General features: G+C 47.2%; 1 protein-coding gene across 10 annotated transcripts in view; it reads right to left on the bottom strand.

Annotated features, from left to right (window-relative positions):
• LOC122478347 (serine/arginine repetitive matrix protein 1-like) overlaps positions 1-17,014 on the bottom strand; it is a 74,216-nt gene that overhangs the window by 7,762 nt on the left and 49,440 nt on the right. For 4 of the 10 annotated variants that reach the window (XM_043571977.1, XM_043571974.1, XM_043571975.1 and 1 more), the window contains 26 exons: positions 16,788-16,849; positions 16,295-16,319; positions 15,581-15,642; positions 15,083-15,107; positions 14,017-14,078; positions 13,524-13,548; positions 12,814-12,875; positions 12,265-12,340; positions 11,267-11,328; positions 10,776-10,800; positions 10,120-10,181; positions 9,632-9,656; positions 8,928-8,989; positions 8,438-8,462; positions 7,511-7,572; positions 7,017-7,041; positions 6,349-6,410; positions 5,859-5,883; positions 5,180-5,241; positions 4,691-4,715; positions 3,997-4,058; positions 3,505-3,529; positions 2,786-2,847; positions 2,299-2,323; positions 1,648-1,709; positions 1,158-1,188 (listed from right to left, as the gene is read on the bottom strand). In XM_043571977.1, coding sequence (XP_043427912.1) covers positions 1,158-1,188; positions 1,648-1,709; positions 2,299-2,323; positions 2,786-2,847; positions 3,505-3,529; positions 3,997-4,058; positions 4,691-4,715; positions 5,180-5,241; positions 5,859-5,883; positions 6,349-6,410; positions 7,017-7,041; positions 7,511-7,572; positions 8,438-8,462; positions 8,928-8,989; positions 9,632-9,656; positions 10,120-10,181; positions 10,776-10,800; positions 11,267-11,328; positions 12,265-12,340; positions 12,814-12,875; positions 13,524-13,548; positions 14,017-14,078; positions 15,083-15,107; positions 15,581-15,642; positions 16,295-16,319; positions 16,788-16,849 — 1,188 coding nt within the window. Of the gene's footprint in view, positions 1-1,157; positions 1,189-1,647; positions 1,710-2,298; positions 2,324-2,686; positions 2,848-3,504; positions 3,530-3,996; positions 4,059-4,690; positions 4,716-5,179; positions 5,242-5,858; positions 5,884-6,348; positions 6,411-7,016; positions 7,042-7,510; positions 7,573-8,437; positions 8,463-8,927; positions 8,990-9,631; positions 9,657-10,119; positions 10,182-10,775; positions 10,801-11,266; positions 11,329-12,264; positions 12,341-12,813; positions 12,876-13,523; positions 13,549-14,016; positions 14,079-15,082; positions 15,108-15,580; positions 15,643-16,294; positions 16,320-16,787; positions 16,850-17,014 lie in introns of those variants that run through there. The other 6 variants (XM_043571978.1, XM_043571979.1, XM_043571981.1 and 3 more) reach the window with 6 other exon arrangements.

Here is a 17,014-nt window from a genome sequence, read left to right as displayed (position 1 = left end):
CAGCAGGCATTATCTTCCACACCCCTGGGACACTAAGAGCTTGAAAGAAAGGATTTCTAGAAGCTGGAGGATCCTCTTCTCAGATGCCCTCCAGAACTGGGTGTGGCATATGCCTGCACCAGGGGCCACCTGCCCCAGCCCTCCAGCTAAGAGGGGGAGGATTCCTTCTCAGGCTCCTTGAATCTCCTTTTTAGAAAGGATAGGAGGGGCAGGAAGGCAGTAACCCTGGGGCAGTTATCCCTTTACTGCTGAAGTATGATGGAGCACGGACTCTGTGATCACTCTAGTCTCAGCACTGGCGGGTGCCCCACACAAGGAGGATCAGGAGCAAGGACTGAAATTATTACTGATGACAACCTCAGCCTAGAAATTCAGGGTCTGCCTCAGAAAGTAGAGGCGTGAGAGAAAGTGCTAGGAATTGGGGGTTAAAGGGCCTCGTCTCCCCATCCAGCCCCCATCCCCACAGCCCGTGCCAACCCCTCCATAATTCATCACTTCCATAAGCTTCCTTTCCTCAGAGGCCAATTAGATACCATTAGGGCTCCTTCTCCTTAATCAGGATCAATCCAAGTGCCCTGAAGGCAATGAAACAGCCTCCTCAGAGTTGAGGTCTACCTTGAACTGAAGTCTTGATTCACAGAGTCCTATGGATTCTGAAAACATATTTCCCGTTCAGAATCCTGTGAATGTTTTCCTGGCTATTAATAGGACTTTTTTCAGCCTAAACAAGCTATATTTGGTGTATAATATACTAACTATATTTAAATTGTCCGTATTTATATCCTTTGACCTACAGACACACATCATGAAGCTCGGTGATGGGATTTTTCTTATGAATGGCAAAGTTCACACCAGCAACTGTGCTCTTTAGGGACATGTTAATCTAGAGGAACATAAACTTCTCACACAGAGACCACATACAAGCACATACATGCTCACTTCACACACTTGTCAGTTCACAAAGAGACTCACCCAGTCTCCACGCACAGAAACTCACTACCTGAATGCCACACGAGTGCCTGTAAACACATGAACATGGTTTACCCTTCGACAAATCGCTTTGTGACTACGTCTGTGATCCTCCTTTCAATGGAAACCCAAAATCAGAAGCACTCCCCTGACTAAAGACAGCAAATGATTGATTCCTGAATACCTACCATTCTCCATGGTTCCAGAGACCACAGGAAACTATAGAAAAGAAAACAGCATAAGGGTAAGAAGGTGAGTCACACTGATTGCACCACTCTTTAGCTCTTGGTGATATTAGGATCCAATAGGGAACACAGTGGTTGAGTCAAAGGCCACAAAAGCAAACGAATAGGATGCCTGTCAGAAGTTATATATTCTGGGGGATGTGTCTCTCAAGTTCACTTAGTATAGAGACTCTAAAATTCTTCACCCAAGCAGGGAAAATTGCTTCTGATAAAATTAATCCTAACACACTATTTATCACCAGGTTTGGCACTGCCACTGGTAAATGTCCCCCTCACCAATAACAGTTGGCAAGAGACAAGCACTCACCACTCTCTCCGCCAAGGAAAGTAACAATATCATCTACCATGTATAATGTCAAATCTACAACAGAAGTTGATTGGAAAGACACTAAGAAAGTAATTGTGTTCCTCAAGGGAAGACAGGCCAGCTCACCTCACCAACAGCCTGGTGCGTCCTTACAGGAAAAGCCCACATCTTTTCCTCCACAGGGACACCTAGAAGGACACAGTACACACATCAGGACATTGTTAGTACTGCTCAAGAAAGCTCAGGGACTTATCCTTGATAGGAACATGGGCAGAGCATAGGGCGGATTTCCTTACCTGCATGGACAGAAGGTTACTGCTGAGCCACACTCAGCAATAATCATTGAAATGTGCAGTAGGAGGGGTTTTTTCAGAATGTAGACATTGGTTATTGTGCAGTGTCAGTGGCACATATCTCCTGGGGCAAGACACATCTCTCGCTGTCTCTCCTCCCTCTGTGTCTCTCTCTCTGTCTCTCTACTGAATGTGTGTGTCTCATTCTCTTAGTGTGTTTCCCTGTCTCCTTCCCTGTCTCTCAGTTTCTGTCTGACTCAGCAATACACACACACACACAGTGAATACATTGTCTTTGTCACACTGTATACATGGACACAGGTTTTCCCCTGGGCAATCTGTCTTTTCCCCACACCCTCAAGCCTCTGTCCTACAGGGAACCTGGAGTCAGGGTAGCTCTCCAGACTGATGCCAGGAGGAATATCCCAACTTCCTGACCACATAGATTATTTCATCAGCAGGGGACGGATTCCAAAGTACATACCATATTCTGTTTGTCCCGCGGCAACCTGAATGTAGAGAAAAGAAACACCATCAGGGTCAGACCATGATGAACATGCATTGCACTGGTCTTTGGTTCTCCTCTGGAATTTAGGAAACCAGATGCAGACAGTGCTTGAGTCAAAGGTCCCCAAAAACAAATGAATAGGATGCCTATCTGAAGTTGTTTTTCCTGGGGATGTGTCTCTGAAGACCATTCAGGGTGCCAACTACAAACTCCTCACCCAAGCAGGAAAAATTGATGCTCAGGAAAGATCCTATGACAGTGTTTCTTAGCAGGATTGGCATTGCCAGGGGTTAATGTCCTCTGGATCAAGTTACAGTTGGCAAGAGACAACCACTTACCAATCTCCCTACCACGGAATTGAATGCAATCATGTAAAATGTACATAGTCCTATGGCACCGAATATGACTGGAGATACACTAAGTAATCAACTTGTCTTCCATAGGCAAAGACAGGCAAGTTCACCTCAGCAACACCTTGGTGTCTCCTGACAGGAACGGCCCACATAGTTTCCTCCTTAGGGACACCTAGAAGCATACAGAATATATGTCAGTACGCTGTCGGTAATGCTCAAGAATACAACAGGGAGTGATCCTTGGTAAGAAAATGCACCACAGCCTATGGAGGCTTTGGTTGCCTGCATGGACTGAATGTTACTGCTGAGCCACGCTCAGCAATAATCCGTATAGTGTGCAGTATGAGGAGTTTTGTTGAGAAACTAGACATTGAGCATTGTGCAGGGTCAGTGACACATATCCCCTGGGGATACACACCCCCCCCCAATCTCTCTCTGTCTGTCTCTCTCTCTCTGTCTCTCTCTCTGTCTCCCCCCTCTCTCTCTCCCTCTCACTCTCTCCTCTCTCTCTGTCTCATGAAAGCATGTGTCTCTTTCTCTTTATGTGTTTCCCTGTCTCTTTCTCTGTCCTTCAGTTTCTGTCACCCTCAGACCCCCACGCACACACACAGAAACACAACACATAGTGAATACATTGTCTTCCTCACACTGTAAACAGGGATATAGGTTGTCCTCTGGGAAATCTATCTTTTCTCCACACCCTCACGCCTCTGTCCTACAGGGAACCTAGAGTCAGGGTAGCTCTCCAGACTGATGCCAGCAGGAATATCCCAACTTCCTGACCACATAGATCATTTCATCAGCAGGGGACTGATTCCAAAATACATACCATATTTCGTTGCTCCCGCGGCCACCTGATTGTAGAGAAAAGAAACACCATCAGGGTCAGATCATGATGAAATCTCATTGCACTGGGCTTTCACTCTCCTCTGGACTTTAGGAACCAGATGGCACACAGTGCTTGAGTCAGAGGTCCCCAGTAGCAAATGAATAGCATGCCCGTCAGAAGTTGTTGTTTCCTGGGGACGTGTCTCTGAAGACCACTGAGGAAGTTGACTACAAAATTCCTCACCCAAGCAGGAAAAATTGCTGCTGACGAAAAAGATCCTTTGACACTGTTTATGACCAGGTTTAGCACTGCCAGTGGTGAATGTCCCCCTGCCAAGGTTACATTTGGCAAGAGGCACCCATACTCCACACTCCACACCCCGGAAAGTAACAATATCATCTAAAAAGTACATTGTCCGATTTACAACAGACGTTGATTGGAAAGACACTAAGAAATGACTTGTGTTCCTCAGGGAAAGACAGGCAAGCTCACCTCAGCAACATCCTGCTGCCTCCTGACAGGAACGGCCCACATCCTTTCCTCCTCAGGGACACCTAGAAGGACACAGAACACACGTCAGTACATTGTTGGTGCTGCTCAAGAAAACTCAGGGACTGTTCCGTAATAAGAACATGGGCCAGAGCGTACGGAGGCTTTTGTTACCTGCATGGACTGAAGGTTGCTGCTGAGCAACGCTCAGCAGTATTCCTTGAAGTGTGCAGTTTGAGGAGTTTTTTGAGAATGTAGACATTGGTTATTGTGCAGTGTCAGTGGCACATATCTCCTAGGGAAGGGCACACCTCTCGCTGTCTCTCCTCTCTCTCTGTGTCTCTCTCCATCTCTCTAATGAATGTGTGTGTCTCTTTCTCTTGGTGTGTTTCCCTGTCTCCTTCCCTGTCCCTGAGTTTCTGTCTGACTCAAACATACATGCACTCACACACACACACACACACACACACACACACACACACACTCACACACAGTGAATACATTGTCTTCCTCACACTGTAAACAGGGACACAGGTTTTCCCCTGGGCAATCTGTCTTTTCCCCACACCCTCAAGCCTCTGTCCTGCAGGGAACCTGGAGTCAGGGTAGCTCCCCAGACTGATGCCAGCAGGAATGCCCCATCTTCCTGACCACCTAGGTTATTTTATCAGCAGGGGACTGATTCCAAAGTACATACCATATCCTGTTTGTCCCGCGGCAACCTGCATGTAGAGAAAAGAAACACCATCAGGGTCAGACCATGATGAACACGCATTGCACTGGTCTTTGGTTCTCCTCTGGAATTTAGGAAACCAGATGCAGACAGTGCTTGAGTCAAAGGTCCCCAAAAACAAATGAATAGGATGCCTGTCTGAAGTTGTTTTTTCCTGGGGATGTGTCTCTCAAGTCCATTTAGGGTGCTGACTACACAATTCCTCACCCAAGCAGGAAAAATTGATGCTCAGGAAAGATCCTATGACACTGTTTCTTAGCAGGATTGGCATTGCCAGTGGTTAATGTCCTCTTGACCAAGTTACAGTTGGCAAGAGACAACCACTCACCAATCTCCCTACCACGGAATTGAATGCTATCATGTAAAATGTACATAGTCCTATGGCACCGAATATGACTGGAGGTACGCTAAGTAATCAACGTGTCTTCCATAGGCAAAGACAGGCAAGTTCACCTCAGCAACACCTTGGTGTCTCCTGACAGGAACGGCCCACACATTTTCCTCCTTACAGACACCTAGAAGCGTAAAGAATACATGTCAGTACGTTGTCGGTAATGCTCAAGAATACCGCAGGGAGTGATCCTTGATAAGAAAATGCGCCACAGCATATGGAGGCTTTGGTGCCTGCATGGACTGAATGTCACTGCTGACCACACTCAGCTGTATTTCTTGAAGTGTGCACTATGAGGAGCTTTTGGAGAAAGTCGACATTGGCCATTGTGCAGTGTCAGTGGCACATATCACCTGGGGAAACTCACATCTCTCTCTCTCTCTCTCTCTCTCTCTCACTTTTTTCAATATGTCTATCTCTTTCTGTATGTGCCTCTGTGTCTCTGTCTGTGAGGCTCTCAAGTAAACACGCACATGCACACACACACACACACACACACACACGTACACACTCACAGTTGCACTGTATACAGACACATACAGAACAACACCGAGACTCATGCACACAGCATCACTCTGCAATCAAGGAATACATCACACCCTCCCACACACACACTTGGCCTAAGACGTCCCAGGTCTCTGGAATCAGGGTGGCTCTCCAGATTGAACACAATAAGTATGCCCCACCTACATCAACATGTAAATGTTTTCCTCAGCAAGAAACTGTTTCCAGAATACGTACCTTCTTCTCGAGCTCCTATGGCCACCTGAATGTTAGGAAAGAAAACACCATCAGGGTGAGATCACGATATACAGTATTTGCACCACTCTTGAGTTCTCTTCGTGACTTTAGGATACAAGATGGGACACAGTGGTTGAGTCAAAGGCCACACAAGCAAATGAATAAGATGCCTGTATGATGTTGTTTTCCCTGGGGATGTGTCTAAAGAACACTTAAGATGCAGAGTGCAAAATTCTTCCCCCAAGGAGGGAATATTGCTGCGAACAAAAAAGATCCTTTGACACTGTCTCTTACCATGCTTGGCACTGCCAGTGGTCAGTGTCCCCCTGGCCAAGGTTACAGTTGGCAAGAGGCAAGCACTCCCCACTCTCCCCACCAGGGAAAGTAACAATATCATCTAAAATGTACACCATCATATTTAGAACAGAAGTTGATTGGAAAGACACTAAGAAAGCACTTGTATGCCTCAGGGAAGGACAGGCAAGCTCACCTCTGCAACAGTCTTTTGCCTCCTTACTGTAACGGACTGCAGCTTTTTCTCCACAGTGACTCCTAAAAGGACACAGAAAACAGGTCAGTACATTGTTGGTGCTGCTCAAGAATAACTCAGGGACTGTTCTGTGAAATGAATATGGGCCAGGCCATACAGAGGTTTTGGTAACCTGCATGGACTGCATGTGACTGCTGAGCCTCACTCAGCAATAATCTTTGAAGTCTGCAGTAGGAGGAGTTTGCTGAGACACTAAACATCAGACATTGTGCAGTGTCAGTGGCACATATCTCCCGGGGAAACACGCATTCTCTCTCTCTCTCTCTTTCCTCTCTCTCTCTCTCTCTCTCTCTCTCTCTCTCTCTCGTGTCTCATTCTCTTTGTAAGTTTCTCTGTCCCTCAGGTTCTGCCTCTCTCAAACACACTTGTGCGTCCACACACACACACACACACACACCCCACACACTGATTATATTGTCTTCCTCACACTCTAAAAATGGACATAGGTTTCCCCTGGGAAATCTGTCATTTCTCCACACCCTCAAGCCTCTGTCCTACCAGAACCCTGGCTTCAGGGTAGCTCTCCAGACTGATGCCATCAGGAATGCCCCAGCTTCCTGAACATATAGATTCTTTCATCAGCAGGAGACAGATTCCAAAATACATACCATATTCCATTGATCTCTTGATGACCTGAATGTAGAGAAAGGAAACAACACCAGGGTGAGATCATGATATAAACTCATAGCACTGCACATTGGTTCTCCCCTTGATTTTAGGAAACCAAATAGCACACAGTGCTTGAGTCAAAGGTCCCCAAAAGCAAATGAATAGTATGCGTGTAAAAAGTTTTTTTTCCCCTGGGATGTATGTGCCAAGACCACTTAGGATGGCGACTCTAAAATTCTTCACCCAAGCTGGAAAAGTTGCTGCTGCCAAAACAGATCCTAGGACACTGTTTGTTACCAGGTTTGCCACTGTCAGTGGTCAATGTCCCCCTGACCAAGGTTTCAGTTGGCAAGAGGCAACCACTCACCACTGTCCCCATCAGGGAAAGTAACAGTATCCTCAAAAATTTAGACTGTCATATGTACAAGAGAAGTTGATTGGAAAGCCTCTAAGACAGCACTTGTGTTCCTTAGGGAAAGACAGGCAAGCTCACCTCAGCACCAGCCTGCTGCCTCCTTTCAGGAAGGGGCCGCCACTCTTCCTCCTTAGGGACACCTAGAAGGACACAGAATACACGTCAGTACCTTGTTGGTCCTCCTCAAGAATAACTCAAGGACTGTCGCTTGATTAGAACATGGGCCAGAGCATACGGAGGCTTTGGTTACCTGCATAGACTGAATGTGACTGCTGAGCCACACTCAGCTGTATTCCTTGAAGTGCGCAGTATAAGGAGTTTTTTGAGAATGTAGATACTGGTCATTGTGCAGTGTCAGTGTCACATATTTCCTGGGCAAACCCACATCTCTCTCTCTCTCTCTCTCTCTCTTTTAATGTTACTGTCTCTTTCTGTGTGTGTTTCTGTGTCTCTGTCTCTGAGTCTCTGAAGCAAAGACACACACACACAAACACACAATCACACGACATAGATACACAAACAGAACAACCCCAAGACTCATGCACACAGAATCACTCCGCACTCAAGGAATACATTATCTTTCTCATAGTGTAGAAACATGGACATAGTTTTTCACCTGGGACATTGGTCTTTCCCCCCCATCCTTAGACTAAGTCCTCCCAGGACTCTGGAATCAGGGTAGGTCTCCAGACTGAAGACAACAAGAATGCCCACCTAATCACCATCTAAACATTTTCCTCAGCAAGAAACTGTTTCCAGAATTGGGGCGCCTGGGTGGCGCAGTCGGTTAAGCGTCCGACTTCAGCCAGGTCACGATCTCGCGGTCCGGGAGTTCGAGCCCCGCGTCAGGCTCTGGGATGATGGCTCAGAGCCTGGAGCCCGTTTCCGATTCTGTGTCTCCCTCTCTCTCTGCCCCTCCCCCGTTCATGCTCTGTCTCTGTCCCAAAAATAAATAAACGTTGAAAAAAAAAAAGAAAAGAAAGAAACTGTTTCCAGAATACATACCTTTCTCCCGTGCTCCTACGGCCACCTGAATGTTAGGAAGGAAAACACCATCAGGGTGAGATCATGATATACAGTATTTGCACCACTCTTCGGTTCTCTTGGTGACTTTCGGATACAAGATGGGACACAGTGGTTGAGTCAAAGGCCACAAAACCCAATGAATAGGATGCCTGTCAGAAGTTGTTTTTCCCTGGGATGTGTCTCAAGACCGATTAGGATGCCAACTACCAAATTCTTCACCTATGTAGGAAAAATTGCTGCTGACGAAAAATACCCAATAACACTGTTTCTTACCAGGTTTGGCACTGCCAGTGGTAAATATCCCCCTGACCAGGGTTACAGTTTGTAAGAGGCAGCCACTCACCACTCTCCCCACCAGCAAAAGTAACAATATCATCTACCATGTACATTGTCATATTTACAATAGAAGATGATTGGAAGGACACTAAGTACGCACTTGTGTTCCTCAGGGAAAGACAGGCAAGCTCACCTCAGCCACAGCCTTCTGCTTCCTTTCAGGAAGGGCACGCAGCTTTTCTTCCTTAGGGACATCTAAAAGGACACAGAATACACGTCAGTACCTTGTTGATGCTGCTCAAGAATAACTCAGGGACTGTTCCTTGATATGAACATGGGCCAGAGTTGATGGAGGCTTTTGTTACCTGCATGGACTGAGTGTTACTGCTGAGCCACGCTCAGCTGTATTCCTTGAAGTGTGCAGTATGAGGAGTGTTTGGAGAATGTAGACATTGGCCATTGTGCAGTGTCAGTGGCACATATCTCCTGGGGAAGGACACATCTCTTGCTATCTCTCCTCTCTCTCTCTCTCTCTCTCTCTCTCTCTCTCTCTCAATGTGACTGTCTCGTTTCTGACTCTCTGAAACACACACACACACACACACACACACACGCTAACAGTCATGCTACACAGACACATAGAGAACAACCCCAAGACTCATGCACACAAAATCAATCCACACTCAAAGAATACATTATCTTTCTCATAGTGTAGAAACGTGGACATAGTTTTTCACCTGGGACATCGGTTTTCCTCCCCCCCCCCCACCTTAGACTAAGTCCTCTCAGGACTCTGGAATCAGTGTAACTCTCCAGACTGAAGACAACAAGAATTCCTCACCTACATCACCATCTAAACATTTTCCTCAGCAGGAAATTTTTTTCCAGAATACATACCTTTCTCCTGTACTCCTGCGGCAACCTGAATGTTAGGAAAGAAAACACCATCAGGGTAAGATCATGATATACGCTATTTGCACCACTCTTCAGTTCTCTTGGTGACTCAAGGATAGAAGATGGGACACAGTGGTTGAGTCAAAGGTCCCCCAAAGCAAATGAATAGGATGCCTGTCAGAAGTTGTTTTTCCTGGAGATGTGTCTTCCAAGACCACTAGGGTGGCGACTACAAATTTCTTCACCAAGCAGGAAAAATTGCTGCTGAGGAAAAAGATCCTTTGACACTGCTTCTTACCAGGTTTGGCACTGCCAGTGGTAAACGTCCCCCTGACCAAGGTGACAGTTGGCAAGAGGCAACCACTCACCAGTCTCCCCACCAGGGAAATAACCATATCATCTGAAACATACATTGTCACATTTACAACAGAAGTGATTGGAAATATCTAAGAAAGCACATGTGTTCCTCAGGGGAAAACAGGCAAGCTCACCTCAGCAACAGCCTGCTGTCTCCTTTCAGGAAGTTCCTGCAGCGTTTCCTCCTTAGGGACTTCTAGAAGGACACAGAATGCACCTCAGTACCTTGTTGGTGCTGCTCAAGAATAATTCATGGACTGTTGCTTGATATGAACATGGGCCAGAGCATATTGAGTCTTTGGTCACCTGCATGGACTGAATGTTACTGCTGAGCTACCGTCAGCATTATTCCTTGAAATGTGCAATAAGAGGAGTTTTTTGAGAATGTAAACATTCGTCTTGTGCAGTGTCAGTGGCACATGTCTCTTGGGGAAAACACATCTCTCTCCCTCTCACCTCACTCTCTCTCTCTATTATGAGTGTGTCTTGTTCTCTGTGTGTTTCCCTGACTCTCATTTCTGTCTCTCTCAAACACACACACGGGCATACACAAACACACGCACACACACGCACACACACAACACATAGTGAATACATTGTCTTCTCACACTGTAAACATGGGCATAGCTTTTCCCCTGGGAAATCTGTCTTTTCTCTACCTCCTAAAGCCTTGGTCCTACAAGGAACCTAGAGTCAGGGTAGCTCTCCAGAACGAGGCCAGCAGGAATGCCCCAGCGTCCTGACCATATAGATTATTTCATCAGCAAGAGACTGATTCCAAAATACATACCACATTCCATTGCTCTTGCCAGGACCTGAATGTAGAGAAAAGGAACACCATCAGGGTGAGACCATGATGTACACTCATAGCACTGCTCTTTGGTTCTCCTCTTGACTTTAGGAAACCAGATGGCACACAGTGCTTGAGTCAAGGGCCCCAAAAGCAAATGAATAGGATGCCTGTCAGAAGTTGTTTTTCCTGTGGATGTGTCTCTCGTGAACACTTTGGATGCCGAGTACAAAATTCTTCACCCAAGTAGGAAAAATTGCTGCTGATGAAAAAGTGCTGATAACACTCTTTCTTACAAGCTTTGGCATGGCCAGTGGTAAATGCCCCCTGACCAATGTTAAAAATGGCAAGAGCCACCCACTCACCATTCTCCCCAGCAGGGAAAGTAGCAATACCAACTAAAATGTACATTGTCATATTTACAACAGAAGATGATTGGAAAGACTCTGAGAAAGCACTTGTGTTCCTCAGGGAAAGACAGGTAAAGTCACCTCAGCAAAAGCCTGCTGCCTCATTTGACGAAGGGCCCTCAGCTCTTCCACCTTAGGGACATCTAGAAGGAAACAGATCACATGTCAGTATCTTCTTGGTGCTGCTCAAGATTACCTCCGGGACTCTTCTTACATGAACATGGGCCAGAGCATATGGAGGCTTTTGTTCCCTGTAGGGACTGAGTATTACTGCTGAGCCACACTCAGCAGTATTCCTTGAAGTGTGCGGTATGCAGAGAGTTTTGAGAATGTAGACGTTGGTCATTTTTCAGTGTCATTGGCACATATCTCATGGGCAAACCCACATCTCTCTCTCTCTCTCTCTCTCTCTCTCTCTCAATGTATCTGCCTCTTTCTGTATGTGGCTTTGTCTCTGAGTCTCTCAAGAAAAGACACAAACAGACACAACATACACAATCACGATCCTGCGACATACACACACATACAGAACAACCCCCAGAGTCAATACACAAAATTATATCACACACAAGGAATACAGTTGCTTTCTTATACTGTAAAAACATAACCTAGATTGTCACCTAGGACTTCGGTCTTTCCACTAGTCCTCCCAGGACTCTGCATTGTAGATGTTGGTCATTGTCCTGTGTCAGTGGCCTATATCTCTGGGCACACCCACATCTCTCACTCTCTCTCCCTCTCTTCCAATGTGTCTGTCTCTTTCTGTGTGTGGCTCTGTCTCTCTGGCTCTGAGTCTCCTAGGAAAACACACAAACACAAAGAAACATACACACACACACACATGCGCATACACACTCACAATCATGACACATACAGACACATACAAAACAACCCCAAGATTCGTGCACACAGAATCACACTGCACAGAAAGAATACATTATCTCTCTCCTCTGTAGAAACATGGACATAGATTTCACCTGGGATGTCGGACTTTCTACCCCACACTCAAGCAACATTCCCCCAGGACCCAGATATCCAGGGACTCTCCGGACTGGAGACAACAAGAATATCCCACTTACACCGCCTCCGAAACATTTTTCTCAGCAAGAAAGACTTTGCAAGCCACATATCTTTTTTTCGTGTTCCTCCAGCCACCTGGATGATAGAAAAGAAAACACCATCAGGGTGAGATCATGATGTACAGTATGTGTACCATTCTTCGGTTCGCTTGGTGACTTTGGGATTCAGGATGGGACACAGTGTTTGAGTCAAAGGCCACAAAAGCAAAGATAATATGCCTGTCAGAAGTCGTTTTGCCTGGAGATGTGTCTCTAAAGAACACCGAGGATGCAGACTACAAAATGGTTCCCCCAGAAGGAAAAAGTGCGGCTGCCGAAAAAGATCCTAGGACGCTGTTTACTAGCAGGTTTGGCACTGCCAGTGGAAAATGTCCCCCTGACCAAGGGGACAGTTGGCAAGAAACAACCATGGAAATTGACAACATGTTTCTCCCCACAGGGAAAATAACATTATCACCTCAACGGTACATTGTCACATTTACAACAGATGTTGATTGCAAAGACTCTACGGAAGCACTTGTGTTCCTCAAGGAAAGACAGGAAGCTCACCTCAGCAACAGCCTGCTGACTGGGCACAGGATGGGGCCGCCGTCTTTCCTCCTCGGGGACACCTAGAAAGACCACAACACCTGTCAGTACCATGTTGGTGCTGCTCAAGTATACCTCAGGGACTGTTCCTTGATATGAACATGGGCCAGAGCATATTGAGGCTTCGGTGACCTGCATGGACTAAATGTTACTGCTGGGCCGTGCACAGCAGTATTCCTTGAGGTGTGCAGTAGGAGGAGTGTGTGAGAATGTAGACATTAATCATTGTGCAGTGTCAGTGACACCTGTTCTCTGGGCAAACCCACATGTATCTTTCTGTCTCTGTCTCTCTTGCAGTGTGTCTGTCTCATTTTGTGTGGCTTAGTCTGTGTGTCTCCCAAGAAAACACACTCAACACACATTCACAGTCACCATCACGTGACACACAGACACACACACACACACACACACACACACACACAGAACCACCCCGGGACTCATGCCCACAAAAACACACCCCACTCGAGGAATTCATTATCTTTCTCCTAGTGTAGAAGCATCCCATAGTTTTGTCACCTGGGACGTAGGTCCTTCCCCCCCACTCACAAGCACCAGTCCTCCCAGGCCTCTGGAATTAGGGTAGCTCTCCAGACTGAAGTCAACAACAATGCCCCACCTGCATCACCAGCTAAACATTTTTCTCAGCAAGAGACAGTTTCCGGGATACATACCCGTGTCCTGTGCTCCTTCGGCCACCTGAATGTTAGGAAAGAAAACACCATCAGGGTGAGATCATGACATACACTATTGGCACCACTCTTCAGTTCCCTTTGCGTCTTTACGATACAAGATGGGACTCAGCGGTTGAGTCGAAGGCCACAAAAGCCAATGAATAGGATGCCTGTCAGAAGTTGTTTCTCCTGGGGATGTGTCTCTCAGGACCACTGAGGATGCCTACTACAAAATTCTTCACCCAAGCAGGACAGATGGCTGCTGACGGAAAAGATCCTAGGACACTGTTTGTTACCAGGTTTGGCACTGCCAGTGGTCAATGTCCCCCTGGCCAAGGTGACCGTTGGCAAGAGGCAACCACTCACCACTGTCCCCATCCGGGAAAGCAACAGTATCCTCGAAAATGTAGACTGTCATATGTACAACAGAGGTGGATTGGAAAGCCTCTAAGAAAGCAATTGTGCTCCTTCAGGGAAAGACAGGAAAGCTCACCTCAGCACCAGCCTGCTGCCTCCTTTCAGGAAGGGGCCGCCGCTTTTTCACCTTAGCGACACCTAGGAGGACACAGAATACAGGTCACTATCTTCTTGGTGCTGCTCAAGAATACCTCCGGGACTGTTCCTTATAGGAACATGGGCGAGAGCGTACGGAGGCTTTTGCCAACTGCATGGACGGAATGTTACTGCTGAGCCACGCTCAGCAGTATTCCTGGAAGTGTGCGGTACGCAGAGATTTTTGAGAATGTAGACTTTGGTCAGTTTTCAGTGTCAGTGGCACATATCTCGTGGGCAAGCCCACGTCTGTCTCTCTCTCTGTCGCTCGCTCTCGCTCTCCCTCTCTTGAAATGTGTCTGTCTCTTTCTCTGTGTGGCTTTTTCTCTGTGTCTCTCAAGAAAACACACACACACGCAGACATACACTGTCACGATCCCGCGACATACACCCACATACAGAACAACCCCCAGACTCAACACACAAAATTACTCCGCACAAAAGATATACAGCATCTTTCTTATACTGTAGAAACATCACCTAGTTTGTCACCTGGGACGTCGGTCTTTCGCCCCCACCCTCGAGCACCAGTCCTCCCAGGACTCTGCATTGTAGATATCGGTCATTGTCGAATGTCAGTGGCCCATATCTCTGGGCAAACCCACATCTCTCTCTCTACTCTCTCTCTCCCTCTCTTTCACTGTGTCTGTCTCTTCCTGTGTGTGGCTCTGTCTCTCTGTCTCTGAGCCTCTCAAGAAAGCGCACGCACGCACGCACGCACGCATACACACTCACCATCATGCGACATACAGAGATACAGAACAACCCCAAGACTCATGCACACACAATCACACCGCACAGATGGAATCCCTTGTCTTTCTCATACTACAGAAACATGGACATAGATTTCACCGGGGATGTCGGTCTTTCCCCCCCCACACTCAAGCCCCTGTCCCCCCAGGACCCTGATATCCGGGTACTCTCCAGACGGAAGACAGCAAGAATGCCCCACCTACACCTCCCCCGAAACATTTTCCTCAGCAAGAAACAGTTTCCAGGACACATACCTTCTTCTCGTGCTCCTACGGCCACCTGAATGTTAGAAAAGAAAACACCATCAGGGTGAGATCATGATGTACAGTATGTGTACCATTCTTCGGTTCGCTTGGTGACTTTGGGATTCAGGATGGGACACAGTGTTTGAGTCAAAGGCCACAAAAGCAAAGATAATATGCCTGTCAGAAGTCGTTTTGCCTGGAGATGTGTCTCTAAAGAACACCGAGGATGCAGACTACAAAATGGTTCCCCCAGAAGGAAAAAGTGCGGCTGCCGAAAAAGATCCTAGGACGCTGTTTACTAGCAGGTTTGGCACTGCCAGTGGAAAATGTCCCCCTGACCAAGGGGACAGTTGGCAAGAAACAACCATGGAAATTGACAACATGTTTCTCCCCACAGGGAAAATAACATTATCACCTCAACGGTACATTGTCACATTTACAACAGATGTTGATTGCAAAGACTCTACGGAAGCACTTGTGTTCCTCAAGGAAAGACAGGAAGCTCACCTCAGCAACAGCCTGCTGACTGGGCACAGGATGGGGCCGCCGTCTTTCCTCCTCGGGGACACCTAGAAAGACCACAACACCTGTCAGTACCATGTTGGTGCTGCTCAAGTATACCTCAGGGACTGTTCCTTGATATGAACATGGGCCAGAGCATATTGAGGCTTCGGTGACCTGCATGGACTAAATGTTACTGCTGAGCCGTGCACAGCAGTATTCCTTGAGGTGTGCAGTAGGAGGAGTGTGTGAGAATGTAGACATTAATCATTGTGCAGTGTCAGTGACACCTGTTCTCTGGGCAAACCCACATGTATCTTTCTGTCTCTGTCTCTCTTGCAGTGTGTCTGGCTCATTTTGTGTGGCTTAGTCTGTGTGTCTCCCAAGAAAACACACTCAACACACATTCACAGTCACCATCACGTGACACACAGACACACACACACACACACACACACACACACACACACAGAACCACCCCGGGACTCATGCCCACAAAAACACACCCCACTCGAGGAATTCATTATCTTTCTCCTAGTGTAGAAGCATCCCATAGTTTTGTCACCTGGGACGTAGGTCCTTCCCCCCCACTCACAAGCACCAGTCCTCCCAGGCCTCTGGAATTAGGGTAGCTCTCCAGACTGAAGTCAACAACAATGCCCCACCTGCATCACCAGCTAAACATTTTTCTCAGCAAGAGACAGTTTCCGGGATACATACCCGTGTCCTGTGCTCCTTCGGCCACCTGAATGTTAGGAAAGAAAACACCATCAGGGTGAGATCATGACATACACTATTGGCACCACTCTTCAGTTCCCTTTGCGTCTTTACGATACAAGATGGGACTCAGCGGTTGAGTCGAAGGCCACAAAAGCCAATGAATAGGATGCCTGTCAGAAGTTGTTTCTCCTGGGGATGTGTCTCTCAGGACCACTGAGGATGCCTACTACAAAATTCTTCACCCAAGCAGGACAGATGGCTGCTGACGGAAAAGATCCTAGGACACTGTTTGTTACCAGGTTTGGCACTGCCAGTGGTCAATGTCCCCCTGGCCAAGGTGACCGTTGGCAAGAGGCAACCACTCACCACTGTCCCCATCCGGGAAAGCAACAGTATCCTCGAAAATGTAGACTGTCATATGTACAACAGAGGTGGATTGGAAAGCCTCTAAGAAAGCAATTGTGCTCCTTCAGGGAAAGACAGGAAAGCTCACCTCAGCACCAGCCTGCTGCCTCCTTTCAGGAAGGGGCCGCCGCTTTTTCACCTTAGCGACACCTAGGAGGACACAGAATACAGGTCACTATCTTCTTGGTGCTGCTCAAGAATACCTCCGGGACTGTTCCTTATAGGAACATGGGCGAGAGCGTACGGAGGCTTTTGCCAACTGCATGGACGGAATGTTACTGCTGAGCCACGCTCAGCAGTATTCCTGGAAGTGTG

Source organism: Prionailurus bengalensis, unplaced genomic scaffold (assembly GCF_016509475.1).
Source record: "Prionailurus bengalensis isolate Pbe53 unplaced genomic scaffold, Fcat_Pben_1.1_paternal_pri Un_scaffold_51, whole genome shotgun sequence".
NCBI lineage: Eukaryota > Metazoa > Chordata > Mammalia > Carnivora > Felidae > Prionailurus > Prionailurus bengalensis.
The sequence above is the reverse complement of the archived record's forward strand: the minus strand, read 5'-3'. Positions and strand labels throughout refer to the sequence as shown.